At 43.8% G+C, this 17,958-nt stretch overlaps 1 protein-coding gene across 7 annotated transcripts in view; it reads left to right on the forward strand.

Moving 5' to 3' along the window:
* Positions 1-17,958, forward strand: part of NR6A1 (nuclear receptor subfamily 6 group A member 1) — a 258,964-nt gene that overhangs the window by 226,653 nt on the left and 14,353 nt on the right. For 5 of the 7 annotated variants that reach the window (XM_045373802.3, XM_045373804.3, XM_065530082.2 and 2 more), the window contains 4 exons: positions 4,866-4,921; positions 8,823-8,977; positions 10,652-10,879; positions 12,842-13,096. In XM_045373802.3, coding sequence (XP_045229737.1) covers positions 4,866-4,921; positions 8,823-8,977; positions 10,652-10,879; positions 12,842-13,096 — 694 coding nt within the window. The remainder of the gene's footprint in view (positions 1-4,865; positions 4,922-8,822; positions 8,978-10,651; positions 10,880-12,841; positions 13,097-17,958) is intronic. The other 2 variants (XM_045373803.3, XM_045373805.3) reach the window with 1 other exon arrangement.

Below are 17,958 nucleotides of genomic sequence, written 5' to 3' on the forward strand. Positions count from 1 at the left end.
CGAGTTTTCAGCATGTTGCCCAGGCAGGTCTTGAACTGAGGATCAAATTCAGCTGAGCTGAACTGAGCTCAAGCAATCCTGCCACCTCAGCCTCCCAAAGTGCTGGGATTATAGGCATGAGCATATGCCCGGCCAAAGGTCTGTTTGTTTGTTTTTAAATTAAGACTTTAAAATTTTGCTCTGTTTTATTTTGAAATAATTTCAAGCTTACAGGAAATTTGCAACAGTAGTAAGAATTCTCATATACCCTTTACCCAAATTCACCTATTGCTAACATTTTGCCACATTTGCTTTATCATCCTATTTGTTTTATTATTTTCCCTCCCCCTTCCCCCTTGCTCTTCTTTCTGTCTCTCTCTCTCTCTCCCCCACCTTCCCCACTTCCCACAGGTAAGTAAGTGTGTGTGCGCCTGCATGTGTGTACCTTCTTAGCCATTTAAGAGTGAGGCATAGGCAGTGTTCCTCTTATTTCTAACAATCACAATACTATTATCAAAATCCGGAAATTTAACATGACACAATACTATCTTATTAGCAGATTTTACTCAATTTTTGCCATTCATCCCAGTGTCCTTTATAGCAATTTCATTTTTTTCTGATCTAGAAGCCAATTCAGGAAATCACATTACATTTAGTTTTTATGTCTTTTCAGTTTCTTTTAATCTGAAATAGTTCCTCAGTCTTTCTTTGTCCTTATTAACATTGTCGATTTTGAAGCAAATAGGTCATGTATTCATGTATTTTGTAGAATATCCCTTAATTTGGGCTTGTCAGTTTCCTCACAATTACATGCAGGTTATGCATTTTTCACAAGAATGCCATAGAAATGATGTTGTGTCCTTCTTAGTCCATAATATCAAGAGCACATGATGTAAGTGTATACCCATTATTGGTGATATTAACTTAAATCACTTGGTTGTTATGATGTCACTTAGGGAAGGTGGTGTTGCCAGATTTTTCCACTTTAAGTTTCTTTCTGAGTACAGGGAACATACTAAGAGACAGAACAATGTAAAACAGAATAGCGTGTTCAAAGACTAACAAATAGTTCTCTATATGTAGGGTGTAGCATTAGGGTATAGCATTAGGGCATAGCATTTATGCCAGAGATGAGGGTGAGGGGTCCCAGCAGAACCAGATGATAGATGGTCTTGAATGCCATGCTCAGGAGCTTAGATTTGGCCCATGGACCAAAGGCACCACCAACAGGTTTTGAGTGGAACTTTGATGTAGTTAGCTTTGTTATTTATGGTTTCTGGGTTCTGTTGACTGCCTAGGCCCAAGCGAATGAAGAATGGGAGGCATATGAGTTCCAAAGCAGAAAAAGTATTTGTGGTGCCTTTTGAGAAGATAGAAGCGCCATGGCTAGGGCCATTCTCTTTCTTAGACTTAGATAAGAGTTACAGCAGAACCATTCCTGTAATACTGCACACAGGAGCCATTTGTTCTTTTTAATCAAATCACTGCCAGATAGACTTTAACCCTGCTGAAAAACGTGTTAGTTCAGTGTGGCATCTGGGAACAAGCACAGCTTTAGAATCAGAAGATCTAAATGGAAACTCCAGCTCTGTCAGTTTTTCTCTGAGTAACCTTGAGCAAATCTCTTTACCTCTCTGAGCTCTGTTTTCTCATCTCAAAAATGCGTGGAAGAATAATACACCTTCCAAGGTGGTTGTGAGGATCAAATGAGATAACATACATATGTGCAAGAACATTATAAGTTTGAAACTATGCTCCAAGTTTTTGTTTTTAACAGAGGCACTGTGGCACATTGTATTGATTTCCACACTTCAGGCGGCTTCATGGCATCTTGACCAATTTTATCATTTCTGAATGGGCATTGCTGTTTATATTAGTCTTTCAGTAACTTTTAAAAATCAAAGTTAATTTTTAAAGGCAATTTTTTACCACCTCAGTGAGTTGCACATCAGAATAAATGTATAATTTAAGAATAATTAATACGCCGGGCGCGGTGGCTCAAGCCTGTAATCCCAGCACTTTGGGAGGCCGAGACGGGCGGATCACAAGGTCAGGAGATCGAGACCATCCTGGCTAACACAGTGAAACCCCGTCTCTACTAAAAATACAAAAAAAAACTTAGCCGGGTGAGGTGGCAGGCGCCTGTAGTCCCAGCTACTCGGGAGGCTGAGGCAGGAGAATGGCGTGAACCCGGGAGGCGGAGCTTGCAGTGAGCTGAGATCCGGCCACTGCACTCCAGCCTGGGTGACAGAGCGAGACTCCGTCTCAAAAAAAAAAAAAAAAAAAAGAATAATTAATACTTAATAATAATGTAAATAAGAATAATTAGTAATTAAGAATGTATAATTAAGAGTTTATGCACCACCTAAAAGTATCTTATGTTTCTCTGAAAGAAGTCTGGTCTTAGAGTCTGATAGCGTGGGTTCCAACCCTGATTCTGCTCTTTAGTTTCTGTCTCTTCCAGCAAAATACTTCATTTCTGTGAGCCTTAGATCCATCTCTTCAATGGGAGTGATACTAATACTTTACTCATGAGTTATTTTACCTCAGAGAACAGTATGTAACACATAGTAGATTTCTATCATTTCTTATTCTGGGTGGGGTCGAGGAAGAAGATGAACTTTTTTTTTGAGATGGAGTTTTGCTCTTGTTGCCCAGGCTGGTGTACAATGGCACCATCTCGGCTCACTGCAACCTCCACCTCCCGGGTTCAAGCTCTTCTCCTGCCTCAGCCTCCCGAGTAGCTGGTATTACAGGCATGTGCCACCATGCCTGGCTGATTTTGAATTTTTAGTGAAACATGGTTTCTCCATGTTGGTCAGGCTGGTCTCAAACTCCCAACCTCAGGTGATCTGCCCTCTCAGCCTCCCAAAGTGCTGGGATTACAAGCGTGAGCCACTGCGCCCGGCCGATGAGCTTTTGAATTTCAGAACAAGAGATTGGCAAGATGTAAATATTTAAGACATGTGGCCCTTTAAATGAAAAGTAAAGTATGTTGCATTATTTTCACACCTCCAGGACAGTGAAAATGAGATAACAGCTGAACTAGTAATATATTTGGTGTCGTATTCCAGTGACAGATCTTTGTTCTCTACCTGTGAACTGAAATAAAGACATGTGAGATGTTGTTATTAGAAACAGAAATATCCAAAGACTGTCATTGACCATGGAATAGCAGAGAAGCAATTGTAAGGATTTTAGGCCTTGAAATTAAATGGAAAGAGACCTCCCAGCCAACAAGCAGCATACATCTAGCTCTAACATAGGCTATGTATGTTTCTTACTCTAAATTCACAACAGCTTTTTATAATGCAGACTGACCATGTTGCCTCCACTTAGCACATGAAAATATTAAGATTCTAGCAAAGTTGAGAATAGAAACTTGGATTTTTAACTCAAAGAGGCTAGGGAGAGGGAAGGATTAGTTACTAAGTGCTTACTTTACATGCCAGGCCCTAGGGTTGGTGTTTTAGCCATACCGTTTTATGTAATGTAACATAAAACAAGTATCAATATTCCCTCTTTTCATTTCAGTAAACTAAAATCCAGAGAGGCAAAGAAACTTGTTCATAATTATACAGACCAGGAAGAAACAGGATTTGGACCCTAACTTACTTAATTCTGAATTTCCTGTCAGCCTCTTAGTTACCTCAGAAACAGGGTTATACTTGGAGCTCCCACCTTTTTGAGGCAATCAGTGCCTGCCTCAGGAACTTTCTAGATTCCTCATGTTAATTTTTTAAATTGGCAGGTATATCCTGGTAAGGCCTGCTGTTACATAATGTCATTAGCTTATCTTCTGTCATTGTTAACATTAACCCCTTTCAAGCTACCCTCCACAGTGGCTGTCACAAAGATTTTTTTTAAATCCCAATATGACCACAGGTGCCCCCTTACATTCCTTCTTGTTCTCAAGCTCCTTAGCTAAAGTTATACCCTAGTCTGGCATTCAAGGCTCTTTATGATCTAAGCCCAATTGGCCTTTCTACCCTTATCTCATGCTACTCTTCCCCCACGTAGGCCACCTTTCCCCCATGCTTTAGCCAGATTAAGCCACTTGGAAGTTTCCAGAAAAAAGAGCTCATTTTTATCTTCAGCTTGCGTTTTTGTACACTGTTCGCTCAATCTGGAGCACTCTTTTCCTAGCTGCCTAAATCCCACTTAACCTTTAATACTCAGTTCAGAAGTTTTCTTTTCCAGAAAGGATTGCCTAATACTGTGGTCCTACTATAATTGCAAATCAGGGGTTCCTCTCTGTGCCCCCGTGTTAAGTGTTCCATAAACAGTGATGATAATATTAGTAGTAGTTGTTATTCTTAGTCAGGAGATATTACTTAAAGGATGCTTTTTATACTTAGAAAATGCTCAGTAATCTCCTTCAACTACACAGGTGCTCTACTGACTGCCTTTGCAGGGAGAAACCATTGAGGTCAAAATTCTGATTAATGAAAAAAAAACCAAAAAACCTGTTCTGATTCTACAAATCAAACCTAATCGTAGGCTGGGAATAAAAACTGTTTTATTTAAAAATGGAAATACCCTGTCCCTCCCCTAGAATTTGTCAAAACCTTAAGATGCATCATCCTGGCGGGATATTTGTAACTGAAGGACTAGTAAACAGTACTATCACCTTTTTTAAACATATTGAATGTATACAGTGTGTGTAATAGGTACAGAATGCCTTGGGGGCCCCAAAATATTGCTGCCTATGAAGGAACCTGGAATAATAGAAAGAAGTGTGTGCTTTGGGTCCAGAAGGACCTGTGTTTTAATCTTTGATTCACTAATTACTCTCTTATGCTTTTGGCCAAGCAAATTCTCTTTTTGTGCTAAAAGTTATATGAGTGTGCTTCTGACTGCCTTTCTTGACTTATGTTTCCTTTCAGCTATCAGAGAAGATGGCATGCCTGGAGGCCGGAATAAGAGCATTGGGCCAGTCCAGGTGAGTTCTAGACCTCAATCCCTGTGGTCCATCCTGGAAGCCCAGGGCTCCAGCTGTTCCTGAAACTGCTCACCTTGATTCTTTCATCTGCTGCTGAGGAGAGCCATCTTTGTTTTCATTTCTGTAAAAGTGCTTTGAAACTCTTAAATATGTAAGTTAATGATTAAAGCTCTTCTCGGCCGGGCGCGGTGGCTCAAGCCTGTAATCCCAGCACTTTGGGAGGCCGAGACGGGCGGATCACGAGGTCAGGAGATCGAGACCATCCTGGCTAACACGGTGAAACCCCGTCTCTGCTAAAAAATACAAAAAACTAGCCGGGCGCGGTGGCGGGCGCCTGTAGTCCCAACTACTCGGGAGGCTGAGGCAGGAGAATGGCGTGAACCCGGGAGGCGGAGCTTGCAGTGAGCTGAGATCCGGCCACTGCACTCCAGCCTGGGCGGCAGAGCCAGACTCTGTCTAAAAAAAAAAAAAAAAAAAAAAAAAAAAGCTCTTCTCGTGATCCCTCAGCCTTTTGTAAGGATTTCACAGACAGTGAACCCACTTATGGTTCTGAACCATGCAGAGGATTTTTTGATCAACCCTTAAGGTTATAGATAAGTAAGGCTGGCAGAAATGAGCAGGACTACTTTGCTGTTCGTTTCATCTAAAAAATGTACCAGCAGGGTATTATTGTCTTATTGTAGAGTAGGAATGATATACCCCCATTCAGTCCCACAAACATTTACTGAGTTCCTACTCTTCCAGGCCCTATACTGTGAACTCAGTCTAATGGGAGAGACAGAGAGGTAAACAGACATAATAGTAAGGTGAGAGGTAACAGAGGATGCTCAGGGACTACAGAGGGAGGGGCATCTATTCTGCTTGGGCTAGAATAGCCTTGGTTGGGGACTAGAGACACTCAAGAAAATAGACTGTGAAAAGACCCAAAGATGAATCTTTATGACAAGGAGTTTGTTCAGTTAGGCTGGAACATTGGGCACATGTAGTAGAGTGGCAGAAGATAAGGCAGATTCCTTGAATTTGGAATCAGTTCATTAGGGAGTGGCCTTCAACTGTCTTTGACTACAGCTCCTTAGGAAAAGTCTTTGTGGGACCAGCCTACACCACTTGTTCTTACTCATTGTTCTTACTTGCCAGCAGAAGAGCTTCATGAGGGTAGAAAATTGGATATATTTCTGCCCATCAGGTGAATCCCTTGGCACACTAGTAGGCAGAGAGCATGCCTTAGGAATTACTAGTGGCCAGGAGCAGTGACACACGCCTGTAATCCCAGCACTTTGGGTGGCTGAGGCAGGAAGATTGCTTGAGGCCAGGAGTTCAAGACTAGCCTGGGCGACATAGCAAGACAGACCCTGTGTCTACCAAAATAAAATAAAAATTTTAAAAACTATTATTGTTACTGGTATGAGCCAAGAGGCAACTACTAAAAGGTTTTATTTAGATTTGCATTTTAGAAAGATCATTCTGGCAGGTAGAAATGGTTTGTGAGGAGTGAGGTGAGGATGAGTGAAACTGAGGGAGAGAGAAAGCAGTTAGAAGGTTTTTACAGAAGTACAGGTGAGAGATACAGATAATAGTTAAAGCAGAGCAATGGCAGTGCAGATTGAGGGGAGATAATAGACTCAAAAGATATTTACTGGGTAAGTTTATAGGATTTAGCCAGTTAAATGTGAGGGAATGAAAGAAAGGTGTTCACAGTTGTCTTAAGACATACACTGATGATGTTTGGAGGATTTCCTGTCACATGAGCACAGCATACATTCAGTCAGGCTGTGTGACTCCCAACTCTGCTGTATTTATTCTTTTTTTCTAAAACATTTTTATTCTCGTTTTTCAAGTCAGATATATGTCTTATAAATTCTTTTTGTTTTTTGGTCTGGACTAATAGCTGCTCTTTTTTATTATGGCAGAAGTAAAAACCATATAACATGAAATCTACCTTTTAAACAAAATTTTAATCACATAGTACAGTGTTGTTAACTATATGCACACTCTGATACAGCAAATCTTTAGAACTTTTTCATCTTACGTGACTGAAACGCTATACCCATTAGACAACAGTTCCTCATTTTCCTCTCCCTTTGCCCATGGCAGCCATCATTCCACTTTCTGCTTATAAGAGTTTGACTACTTTAGATACCTCATAAAGTGGAATCATGCAGTATTTGTGCTTCTGTGACTAGTTTATTTCACTTGGTGTAATGTCATCATGGTTCATCCTTGGCATAGCTTATAATGACTTCCTTCTTTTTTAAGGTGTTTTATGTGTATATCACATTTTCTTATGCATTTCTCTGTCATCGGACACTTACACGTTGTATTCACTTCTTGACTATTTTGAATAATGCTGCAGTGAACGTAGGAGTGCAGTTATCTCTTCACAATCCTGATTTCAGTTCTTTTGGATAAATACCCGTAGATGGGATTGCTGGATCCTATGGTGGTTCTATTTTTACCTTTTTTGGGACCCTCCATGCTGTTTTCCATAGTGGTTGCACCATTTTACATTCCCACTAACGGTGCACAAGGTTTCCATTTCTTCACGTCCTTGCCAGCACTTGTTATTTTCTGGACTTTTTTGTTTGTTTGTTTTTGGGTTTTTTGGGTGGTTGTTGTCTTCTTTTGCATATAACAGACATCCTAACAGGTGTGAGTTAATATCTTCAAGTTTTGATTTGTATTTTCCTGATGATAAGTGATGTTGAGCATCTTTTTATATACCTATTGGTCATATGTCTTCTTTGGAGAAATGTCTGCTCAAGTTTCTTGTTCATTTTTCAATGTGTTTTGTTTTGTTTTTTTTCTGTTACTGAGTTACGGGAGTTCCTTGTATATTGTGGATGTTGACCCCTTATCAAATGTATGGTAATATATTCTCCCATTTCATAGGGTATCTTTTTACCCTGTTGATTGTTTCCTTTGTTGCACAGAAGCTTTTTAGTTTAATGTAGTCACACTTGGCTGGTTTTGTTCTGTTTTCTGTACTTTTGGTGTTGTATCCAAGAAATCACTGCCAAGACCAGTTTTATGAAGATTTTCCCCTGTGTTTTCTCCAAGGAGTTTTATAGTTTTAGGTCTTATATTTAAATATTTAATCTATTTTGAGGTTGACGTCTGTGAACGGTATAAGGGTTCGACGTCTTTTGGGGGGTGGGGGCGGGGCACATGGATGTAGTTTTCCCAGCACTGTTTGTTGAAGAGAGTATCCAAAATGTGGTGGTAGAAAGCCTCACAAAGGACATGACATTTGGGGTTTTTTTGTTTGGTTTTGTTTTGTCTTCTTTTGAGACAGGGTCTTGCTCTGTCACCCAGGCTGGGGTGGGTTAGTGCGATCATGGCTCACTAGAGCCTCAGTCTTCTGAGCTTAGGCCAGAATCTCCTGCCTCAGTCTCTTGAGTAGCTAGGACTACAGGCATGCACCACCAGGCCCAACTAATTTTTCTATTTTTTGTAGAGATGGGTTTCACCATGTTGCCCAGGCTGGTCTTGAACTTCTGGAACTCTCAAAGTTTTGGGATTACAGGCATGAGCCACCATGCCTGGCAAGAGGTGACATTTGAATTGAATCTTAAAGGACAAGTAGGAGATTGTCATTGAGGAGTGGTGTTTCAGGGTTAGGAAAGAATAGCCTCAAGGACAAAAAGGAGTTGAAAGAACCTCGAGGCTTCATGGCTTGAGAGTAGTATAAATGAGTAGGAGGAAGGCCACGAAGGGCCATGGTGCCAGGAGGAAGGAAGGCATGCTGTCCTAAGATTAGTGAGAGGCCCGGAGTATGGGGATCGAGGAGAGGGAACCTAGGTTTCTGGGAAATACTATGAGATTTAAATAAGCTCTCAGTCCTGAAGAAAGAACAGAGAGTGTCTTGAGCACCCATCTAACATGTCTCAATTCCTTGTCAAAGATATCAGAAGAAGAAATCGAAAGGATCATGTCTGGGCAGGAGTTTGAGGAAGAGGCCAATCACTGGAGCAACCATGGTGATAGTGACCACAGTTCCCCTGGGAACAGGGCTTCGGAGAGCAACCAGCCCTCACCAGGCTCCACACTGTCCTCCAGGTGAGCTTTAAGGCAAACCCATGATCATCATCTAAGGATCCCCCACCAAGGGGAGACCCACAGAAAACCTCTGGCTGAGTGTCCCTGCCAGGCTGTCTCAGCCATTGTACTGTTGCTCCCTCAGACTCTTGGAGTAGGGGTCAGGATGATTGAAAACAGTGTTTCCCAGCCCCTTTTATGCTAAAGACCTTGAAAATGTCAGTGGTCTCTTCTGCAGACTGATAAAGTGCTGTAGCTTCTATCCATGCCCATGTATTCTTCACCTAACAGAATAACATTTTTAATGTAGCCATTTTCTCTTGTTTATTTTATCACTGAAATAAACCTTTTTGACAGTTTTGAATTAAACTATAATTTCTCTGCCTCACAAGAGTCAATGTTTTTCACTTTATAAATTTTAAGAAACATTGAAGACTTTTTAAGCCAGTCAGATTTGCTGCTATCAGAGAATGCAAACTTAGAAACTCTTGGTTCAAGCATATCTTTAGTTAGTTGTCAAGTGTGAAATAGAGCCTTCAGCTGTTAGGGAAGGTTTCCTTTCCCCAGAAACCTTTCTTATAGGATATAAATTGACAAACTTTTTCTGCAAAGGCCAGATAGTAAATATTTTCAGCTTTCCGGGCCTAGTGGTTTGGAGCTCAGCTTCTCCATTCTGCCTTTGTAGTGTGAAAATAACCATGGCCATGGACAGTATGTGAACCAGTGAGCATGGCTGTGTTCCAAAATAGGCAGTGGGCTGGATTTAGCTTGCAAACCAAAGTTTGCCAGCCCCAGTTAGAGGAGATACACTTAGGCAAAAGCTGGAGGATTTTTTTTTTCTTAAGAGATGCCAGGCATGGTGGCTCACACCTGTATTCCCAGCACTTTGGGAGGTCAAGGTGGGTAGATTGCTTAAGTCCAGGAGTTCAAGACCAGCCTGGGCAATATGGCAAGACTTTTTTTTTTTTTTTTTTTTTAATTAAATACTTTTTTTTAAAAAAAGAGATGAAGTATTGCTATGTTGCCCAGGCTTGTCTCAAATTCCTAGCCTTAAGTGATCCTCCCACCTCAGCCTCCCAAGTAGCTGAAACTGTAGGTGCACACCACTGTGGCTGGCTTAGTTTTTTTTTTTTTAATTAGTTGATAGAGTGGTTAGCTTTCTGCAAGAAAGAAAAGGAAGGCAAAAATCTACCTTTCTCTTCATATTTAATTAAAGCTTTTATCCCATTCAGGTGTCCCTTAGTTTGTTCCTTCCTTGGACTATTTAGGGGGTTGTTGCTGCATGCCGGGTTCCTTGCTAGATGCTGGATTTGTTTTGTAGCCAGGCACTTAGCCTGTCTGTGCCTTAGTTTTCCTAGCAGTAATATATATACCCACTTTGCCATCTGTTAAAAAACTGTCCAGACATGGCACCTATACAGAGAATTCATTCAACCAATATTTATTCATTACCTACTCTGCCATGCACTTAGTGTCCAGTGGTGACCCCGACATTCATATACCCATAGAGTCTTTGTCTCACAGATGGGAATCTAGTAGGAGAGACATGAATTTAACTATTAATTATGCCCCCTGGCTTGATGAAGACCCAGACCTCATGGCCAAAGAATACCTAAGGTCACCTTCTGGCTCACTTCCTTTGAGTAATTACTAGACTTGCCATGGCTCTGTTTGATGCAAGACTTTTCTCTCCAGTAGGTCTGTGGAACTAAATGGATTCATGGCATTCAGGGAACAGTACATGGGAATGTCTGTGCCTCCACATTACCAATACATACCGCACCTTTTTAGCTATTCTGGCCACTCACCGCTTCTGCCCCCACAAGCTCGCAGCCTGGATCCCCAGTCATACAGTCTGATTCACCAGCTGTTATCAGCCGAGGACCTGGAGCCACTGGGCACGCCCATGTTGATCGAAGATGGGTGAGTGAGCTCCGCCCTTCTTGGCCCCTTGCAGTCTCAAAGTGTCCTGACCCCACACCCACTCGCATCCCTGGCTGCTATACCCGTGGCTTCAGAATGAGTTGGGCGAATAATGACTCAAGCATCAGGGGACAAATCTGTGCTAATCTTTGAAACCAGTGATCCCTTATTTTTTCCTTAAGCATCATTTCTCATAGAGTTGAGGTTACTTTCCAGTTCCTGTGGAATTGAGATAGAAGGGCCTTTGTTTCTGCTTGGGCCTAGTTAAGCCAGGTCCTGGCATGGGTCGGAGCACTTCCGTGATAGAGATGAGCAGTAATTCTGGGGATAGTCATATATCCAATATAGGCTCCTTCACAAAGCCCTAGCTGGTTGTAGCCTGTCTGCACCCCTCACCAGCATCCCCATGGCTAGCCTGGTGGCACGTGACCACTTTAGGTGCAGACTCGAGTGGGTGGAAGGAGTATTCTTCCAGTCTTTAGTCAGCCGTATGTGAGGCGATGATAGTTCAGCCTTCGGGCCTACCCATTGCTGCATCCATTACTCCTTTGGCCTAGAGCATAAGCGAATGTGTGTTACCAAGCTTAGACCTCCAAGGAACATACACTGAGATTTCTTAAGCTAGTCTCCAGTTTCAGAAGAGGAGATTAAAATATCTACCCACAAGGAGGTCACACAAACCCTTTATAAATCTGGATGTAGGAAGCCGGGCGTGGTGGCTCATGCCTGTAATCCCAGCACTTTCGGAGGCCTAGGTGGGCAGATCACAAGGTTACGAGTTCCAGACGAGCCTGGCCAACATGATGAAACCCCATGTGTACTAAAAATACAAAAATTAGCTGGGTATGGTGGCCGCGTGCCTGTAATCCCAGCTACTCAGGAAGCTGAGGCAGGAGAATTGCTTGAACCCGGGAAGTGAAGCTTGCAGTGAGCCGAGATTGCGCCACTGCACTCCAGTTCTGGGCGGCAGAGCGAAATTCCGTCTCAAAAAAAAAAAAAATTTAGATGTAGGAGTGTGAGGAAAAGTCTTGGCAAGGGGCTTTGAGAGGAAGGAAGCTGAAACTCTTGGGTCTGTGGGTCTGTGGTCTCAAAGGCCCCTTTTATTCCAGCTTTAGCTTAAAGGAAAGGCTGAGCAATGCTGGTTCCTGAACTCACCACCAGGGGGTGGACTGAGAGCAGAAAAAGCTTCTGAACTTGTTCTGTTCTCTTCAGCGGTCTGGATGTGAGGCTTATTTTTGTCCAGTTCCTTTGTTGGGTGGGCATCAGATCCACCCCATGAGAGTTCCATTGCCAGAACTTGAACAGGAGTGACTGGGATTTTCTCTAAGACATGGAACATTAGAGAACACCAACAATAAAAGTCATATTCCCTGACAATTGGACACGTTTCTCTCTCTTTTTTTTTTTTTTTTTTTTTTTTTAAGACAGTCTTGCTCTGTCGCCCAGGCTGGAGTGCAGTGGCACGATCTTGGCTCACTGCAACCTCTGCCTCTCAGGTTCAAGTGATTCTTCTGCCTCAGCCTCTCGAGTAGCTGGGATTACAGGCATGTGCCACCACACCCGGCTAAATTTTGTGTTTTTAGTAGAGATGGGGTTTCACCATGTTGGCCAGGCTGGTCTCGAACTCCTGACCTCAAGTGATCCACCTGCCTTGGCCTCCCAAAGTGCTGGGATTACAGGCATGAGCCATTGCACCCAGCCAATTGCACACATTTCTAAGTCTCCTTTCCCCTCAGCAGCCTTTCCTCATCAGACCCACCTCTCCAGCCCTGAGCTTGCTGTGCGCCTCAGCCCTCCCCCTTTATCAGAAAATCACACTGAATGGAACTGGAGACCTGTGGGCATGGAGCAAGGGAGCCCATTGCCAGAGTCCCTTTGTGCCCTTGGGACTACCTTTTCTCTGTACCCTCATCCTCACCCTCTGACCAATGGAAGTGATTTTCCCCTGTCCCTGCCCCTCAGATACGCTGTGACACAGGCAGAACTGTTTGCCCTGCTTTGCCGCCTGGCCGACGAGCTGCTCTTTAGGCAGATTGCCTGGATCAAGAAACTGCCTTTCTTCTGCGAGCTCTCAATCAAGGATTACACGTGCCTCTTGAGCTCCACATGGCAGGAGCTAATCCTGCTGTCCTCCCTCACCGTTTACAGCAAGCAGATCTTTGGGGAACTGGCTGATGTCACTGCCAAGTACTCACCCTCCGATGAAGAATTACACAGGTGAGGGCTCCTGGCTGGGGAGGAAATACCAAACAACCAAACCATTGTCATCTCTGTAAGGCTGAGTTGCCTGGCCCTTCAGAGGATAGAGGATAGGCACTACACCACATAGGCCTGGATTTGAATCCTCACTCTGCCACTCATTAGATTTGTGACCTTAGCCAAGTCTCTGATCCTCAGGTTCTGAACTGGTAAAATGGAGTGATAACGGAATTTCCCCAGTAAGATGGTTGTTAAGAATAAATTTTTTGTATTCAAGCTTAGCAGAATGCTAAGCTGTAGTTTTTTAAAAAATTATTTTTTGAGACAGAGTCTCACTCTGGCACCCAGGCTGGAGTATAGTGGCATGATCTTGGCTCACTGCAACCTCTGCCTCCCTGGTTCAAGTGATTCTCCTGCCTCAGCCTCCCAAGTAGTTGGGATTACAGGTGCCTGCCACCACACCTGGCTAATTTTTGTATTTTTAGTAGAGACAGGGTTTCACCATGTTGGCCAGGCTGGTCTCAAACTGCTGACCTCAAGTGATCCACCCGCCTTAGCCTCTCAAAATGCTGGGATTACAGGCATGAGCCACCACACCCAGCTGATCTTTATTATACTTGGATTACTGAGATAACACATCCAGGAAAAACAAAAATGTAAATTCTGCCTACAAGGCAAGAGGGGCTTTGAACTGGAATTTACAATCCAGGAAAAAGACCTAGGGGTCATTTTGGTACCTATAGTGTGCCAGGCACTAGGCTAGATTTGTTTTTTTGAGACAGTGTCTCTGTCACCCAGGCTGGAGGGCAGTGGTGCGATCTTGGCTCACTGCAAGCTCCGCCTCCCAGGTTCACGCCATTCTCCCGCCTTAGCCTCCCGAGTAACTGGGACTACAGGCGCCCACCACCATGCCTGGCTAATTTTTTGTGTATTTAGTAGAGATGGAGTTTCACCGTGTTAGCCAGGATGGTCTCTATCTCCTGACCTCGTGATCCGCCTGCCTCGGCCTCCCAAAGTGCTGGGATTACAGGTGTGAGCCACCGTGCCCGGCTTAGGCTAGATATTTTTAATTGTCTTCTTTCTTTCTCACAGCCTCCAGCCTTATAGGTGGTGGTGTGCCTATTTTATAGATGAGAAAACTGAAGTTCAGAAAGAGACTTCCCCATAAGGGTTTGGGATTTGAATCCAGAGCCTTAGATTTGAGCATATGCCTGCCTGCCTGAAAAGCTTAGGTTCTTTGAGTCCATATGAGATGTGGTGAGATGTTGAAAGCATAGGACTAGAAGACTGAGCTGTTCTCTTTGTCATTTTCTGGCATAAAATTTTATCTCAGCTGGCCAGTATCCTTATAACCTCCTTGTCCAGAGTGGGTAGTCTCCCTGCTGTTCTGGGGCCTGTCCAAGCACACTTTTTACTCATTTACTCTGCAGACCTGGAGCACAGGGCGACCATATTTTCTGACCCCTAAAATCAAGACAAATGATCTGCTGAGATGACTTTCTGCCTTGTTAATTAATCCATATGAAAAGTCTTATAGCCAGGCATGTGGCTCACACCTGCACATCCCGGCACTTTGAGAGGCCAAGGCAAGTGGATCATCTGAGGTTGGGAGTTCGAGACCAGCCTGACTAACATGGAGAAACCCTGTCTCTACAAAAATTAGCCAGGCATGGTGGCGCATGCCTGTAATCCCAGCTACTCGGGAGGCTGAGGCAGAAGAATTGCTTGAACTTGGGAGGTGGAAGTTGCAGTGAGCCGAGATTGTGCCATTGCACTCCAGCCTGGGCAACAAGAGTGAAACTCCGTCTCAGGGAAAAAAAAAAAAAAAAAAAAAAAGGTCTTATAATGCTGAATTCGTAAATAGACATTTCAATAAATGACCTTTATTGGCTAGTTCAAAAGTCATGGGATTCCAGGGCACCAAGAAGAAAAGAAAAGGTGCCCCTGGCTGGGCGCGGTGGCTCACGCCTGTAATCCCAGCACTTTGGGAGGCCGAGGTGGGTGGATCACGAGGTCAGGAGATCGAGACCATCCCGGCTAACACGGTGAAACCCCGTCTCTACTAAAAATACAAAAATTAGCCGGGTGTGGTGGCGGGCACCTGTAGTCCCAGCTACTTTGGAGGCTGAGACAGGAGAATGGTGTGAACCCGGGTAGGCAGAGCTTGCAGTGAGCCGAGTTCGTGCCACTGCACTTCAGCCTGGGTGACAGAGCAAGACTCTGTTTCAAAAAAAAGAAAAAAAGGTGCCCCTATCCATGAAAGCTGGAGAGGGGAAAGTAGCAGCTCTTACACTTTTCTTCACAGAACTGGAGTCCATCTCCCCCTGCCACCCAGTTGTGGCATAAAGACAAACCAAGGCTCAAGCAGAGAACAGTGCTCCAAGACTTGCAAGGGCCCTTTGCACAGCTAGGGGAGGGGGGATTCAGCTTGCTGACCCTCTGTGCTTGTTTTCTAATATTTCCTTATTAATGATGCTTACTGGCTTCAGGGTGATCTATAAATGACAGAGTTTTGAACCCAGCTGACACTCTGTCTGGTAAACAGAGCTATCTGATTTTGCAGTTGACCTAACCCCTTGTCCAGAGCCTCTAATTCATTGTTTCCATCAAATTCCTGTCTCCTGCTGCATAACTCTGCTCCATAGGGGTGTTTGGATAGCAGTCAGTCTGCTCTGATGCTGTCAGGGTTTGCAGAGCTGGCCCAAGGAGCCCAGCCTCTCTGGGTGCCTGGAATCTACCAGTTTAGCCTGGGACTACAGGATCAGCCTTTGGACTCCACTCCTGAGTAATGGGTTTGCCCAGGCCCTCTGCAGGCAGGGAAGGGTCACTGGCTTTACAGGGTTCTCTTTGGCTTTGAGCTTCATAAGGCATCCCACTTCACTGTAGCCAGGCCCTTAAGCCCCAAGACCAAGGCAAAAGTCAGTAACAGCAGTAGTGAGGAAACTTCCTTCCTTGGTAGGAATTTTTCTAATCAAGGAGGATCTAAAGCTGTACTGTCCACTATGGTAGCCACTAGCCTCATGTGGCTTTTAAAATATAAATTTATTAAAAATAGAAATGTAGTTCTCATTTGCACCAGCCACATTTCAAGTGCTCAATAGCCACGTGGCTAGTGGCTGCTAGTACAAATTAAGATCATTTTTATCATCACATAAAGTTTTATTGAACGTTGCTGTCTTTAGAACGTGTGTTGCTGCTGAGCTGTCAAGTGGGTTCTGAGAAGAGGAAATGGATTTGTTGTTGGACTCTACTGTGGAATCCATCGATGGAAAAATAACAGTTAAACTTCAACACATTAGTTCTGATTCCATGGCCATTTACTGAGTATCGTGTGTTTTGTGGGGAGGAAGCTGGGATCACAGGTGATGCAGACATGGTTTCTGACTCAGAGTCCGTATCCTTGATTTAGGGGACTGGGAGGCAAAAAGAAGCAGATACAACGTACAGTGCAGGGTTGTGTTGGTGGAGATGACGGGGCATCTGAAGAGAACTGTACAAGCATAGACCGAGGAGTGAGTACGTCTGTTCGCAGGGTCGGGGAAAACTTAAGAGAGGAACAGACATTTGAGCTGCACCTTGAAGTGGGTATTTCTAGGTACATTGTAGAGAACAGGAAGGTAGGAGATAACACAAAGTCCTAGAAGTTAGAGATCCTGGATGGTTGCTATGTGCAGGGAATCAAAAGCAATTCTGTGGATTTAGTACCCTAATGTGAATGTATCTAAGACAGAGAAATGAGGGGAGAATTGACTAGAGAGAAAGATACAGGCAAGGCAGGTCATGAAGGTGCTCAAATGTCAATCTAAGTAATTTGGGATTTGTTGTGTAAATAGTATTAAGTCTTGGGAAGTTTTTAAGTGGAGGAGTTACACAGGTTGCATTTTAGAAAGATTTCTATGGCAATAAAGTTCAGGATGGATTGGCGTGGACAAGACTGGAGCATCGTGGCTGGGTAGGAAGGAGGCTGTTCCATAGCCCAGGTAAAAGAGAATAAGACCTGGACAAAGCAGCAGTGACTGTGGAGACAGAGAGGGGAGCACAAAGCCAAGAGATGTCAAGGAGATAAAGTCAGTGGGACTTCAGTGAGTGGAAAATGTCGGAGATGACTGCTGAGTTTTTGGACTAGCCAGGCAGGTGCCTTTGGACTAGCCAGGCAGGTGGGCACCAATTTTCTTAGCCAGGATGAAGGAGCAGGGAAGAACAGGATGGGAGATGAGTAATGAGTTTGGTTTGGGTGTCTGTGGAGTCTGAGATGCATGTGGAACTGCCTAGGACGTCATAGGAAGTGGAAGAACCTCTGGAGTCAGGTTAACCACTGGAAAGCAGTAACCTCTCTGCTAGAAACCCAGGTTGTGGAGTCTGTAATTGGCCATACCACTCTCCTACCTTGCCTGCTACTGCCTTGCTCCCACTCCCCCAGATGGCCTTTACTTCTTCACAACTCTTGAGTGCAAGTGAGTTCCTGCTGTCATGGAAAGGCTTTTCCCAGATGATACATGATCACCTCCTTTTTCTCTTCTCAAATATTGAATCAAATTTATGGTGCCCATATTCCTTAATCAGACTGTTATCAGACAGTGAACCGGGTGAATTTGATTTAAAGCAGATTGTAGCACCAGCCAGTGACTGCTCCTGGCCCTAATCAAGACTCCTCTCAAGAGAAGATGCCTTGAGCTAGATGGGCTTTAATGGGCACTTCTATCTCAGCACCAGCTCCATTTCTGCCAGATCTCTGGAAAGTGGCCTCCCAGCTTCCCTGCCTAACTATAAGGCTTAGGAAACAGGCTTTTATTTTTGCTACAATAATGGGAGAGATGATGATGATGCTGTTTGTAGTGATAACAGCTAACAATTATGCCAAATTCTGTCTTAAATGCCTT

This window comes from Macaca fascicularis, chromosome 15 (genome assembly GCF_037993035.2).
Source record: "Macaca fascicularis isolate 582-1 chromosome 15, T2T-MFA8v1.1".
NCBI lineage: Eukaryota > Metazoa > Chordata > Mammalia > Primates > Cercopithecidae > Macaca > Macaca fascicularis.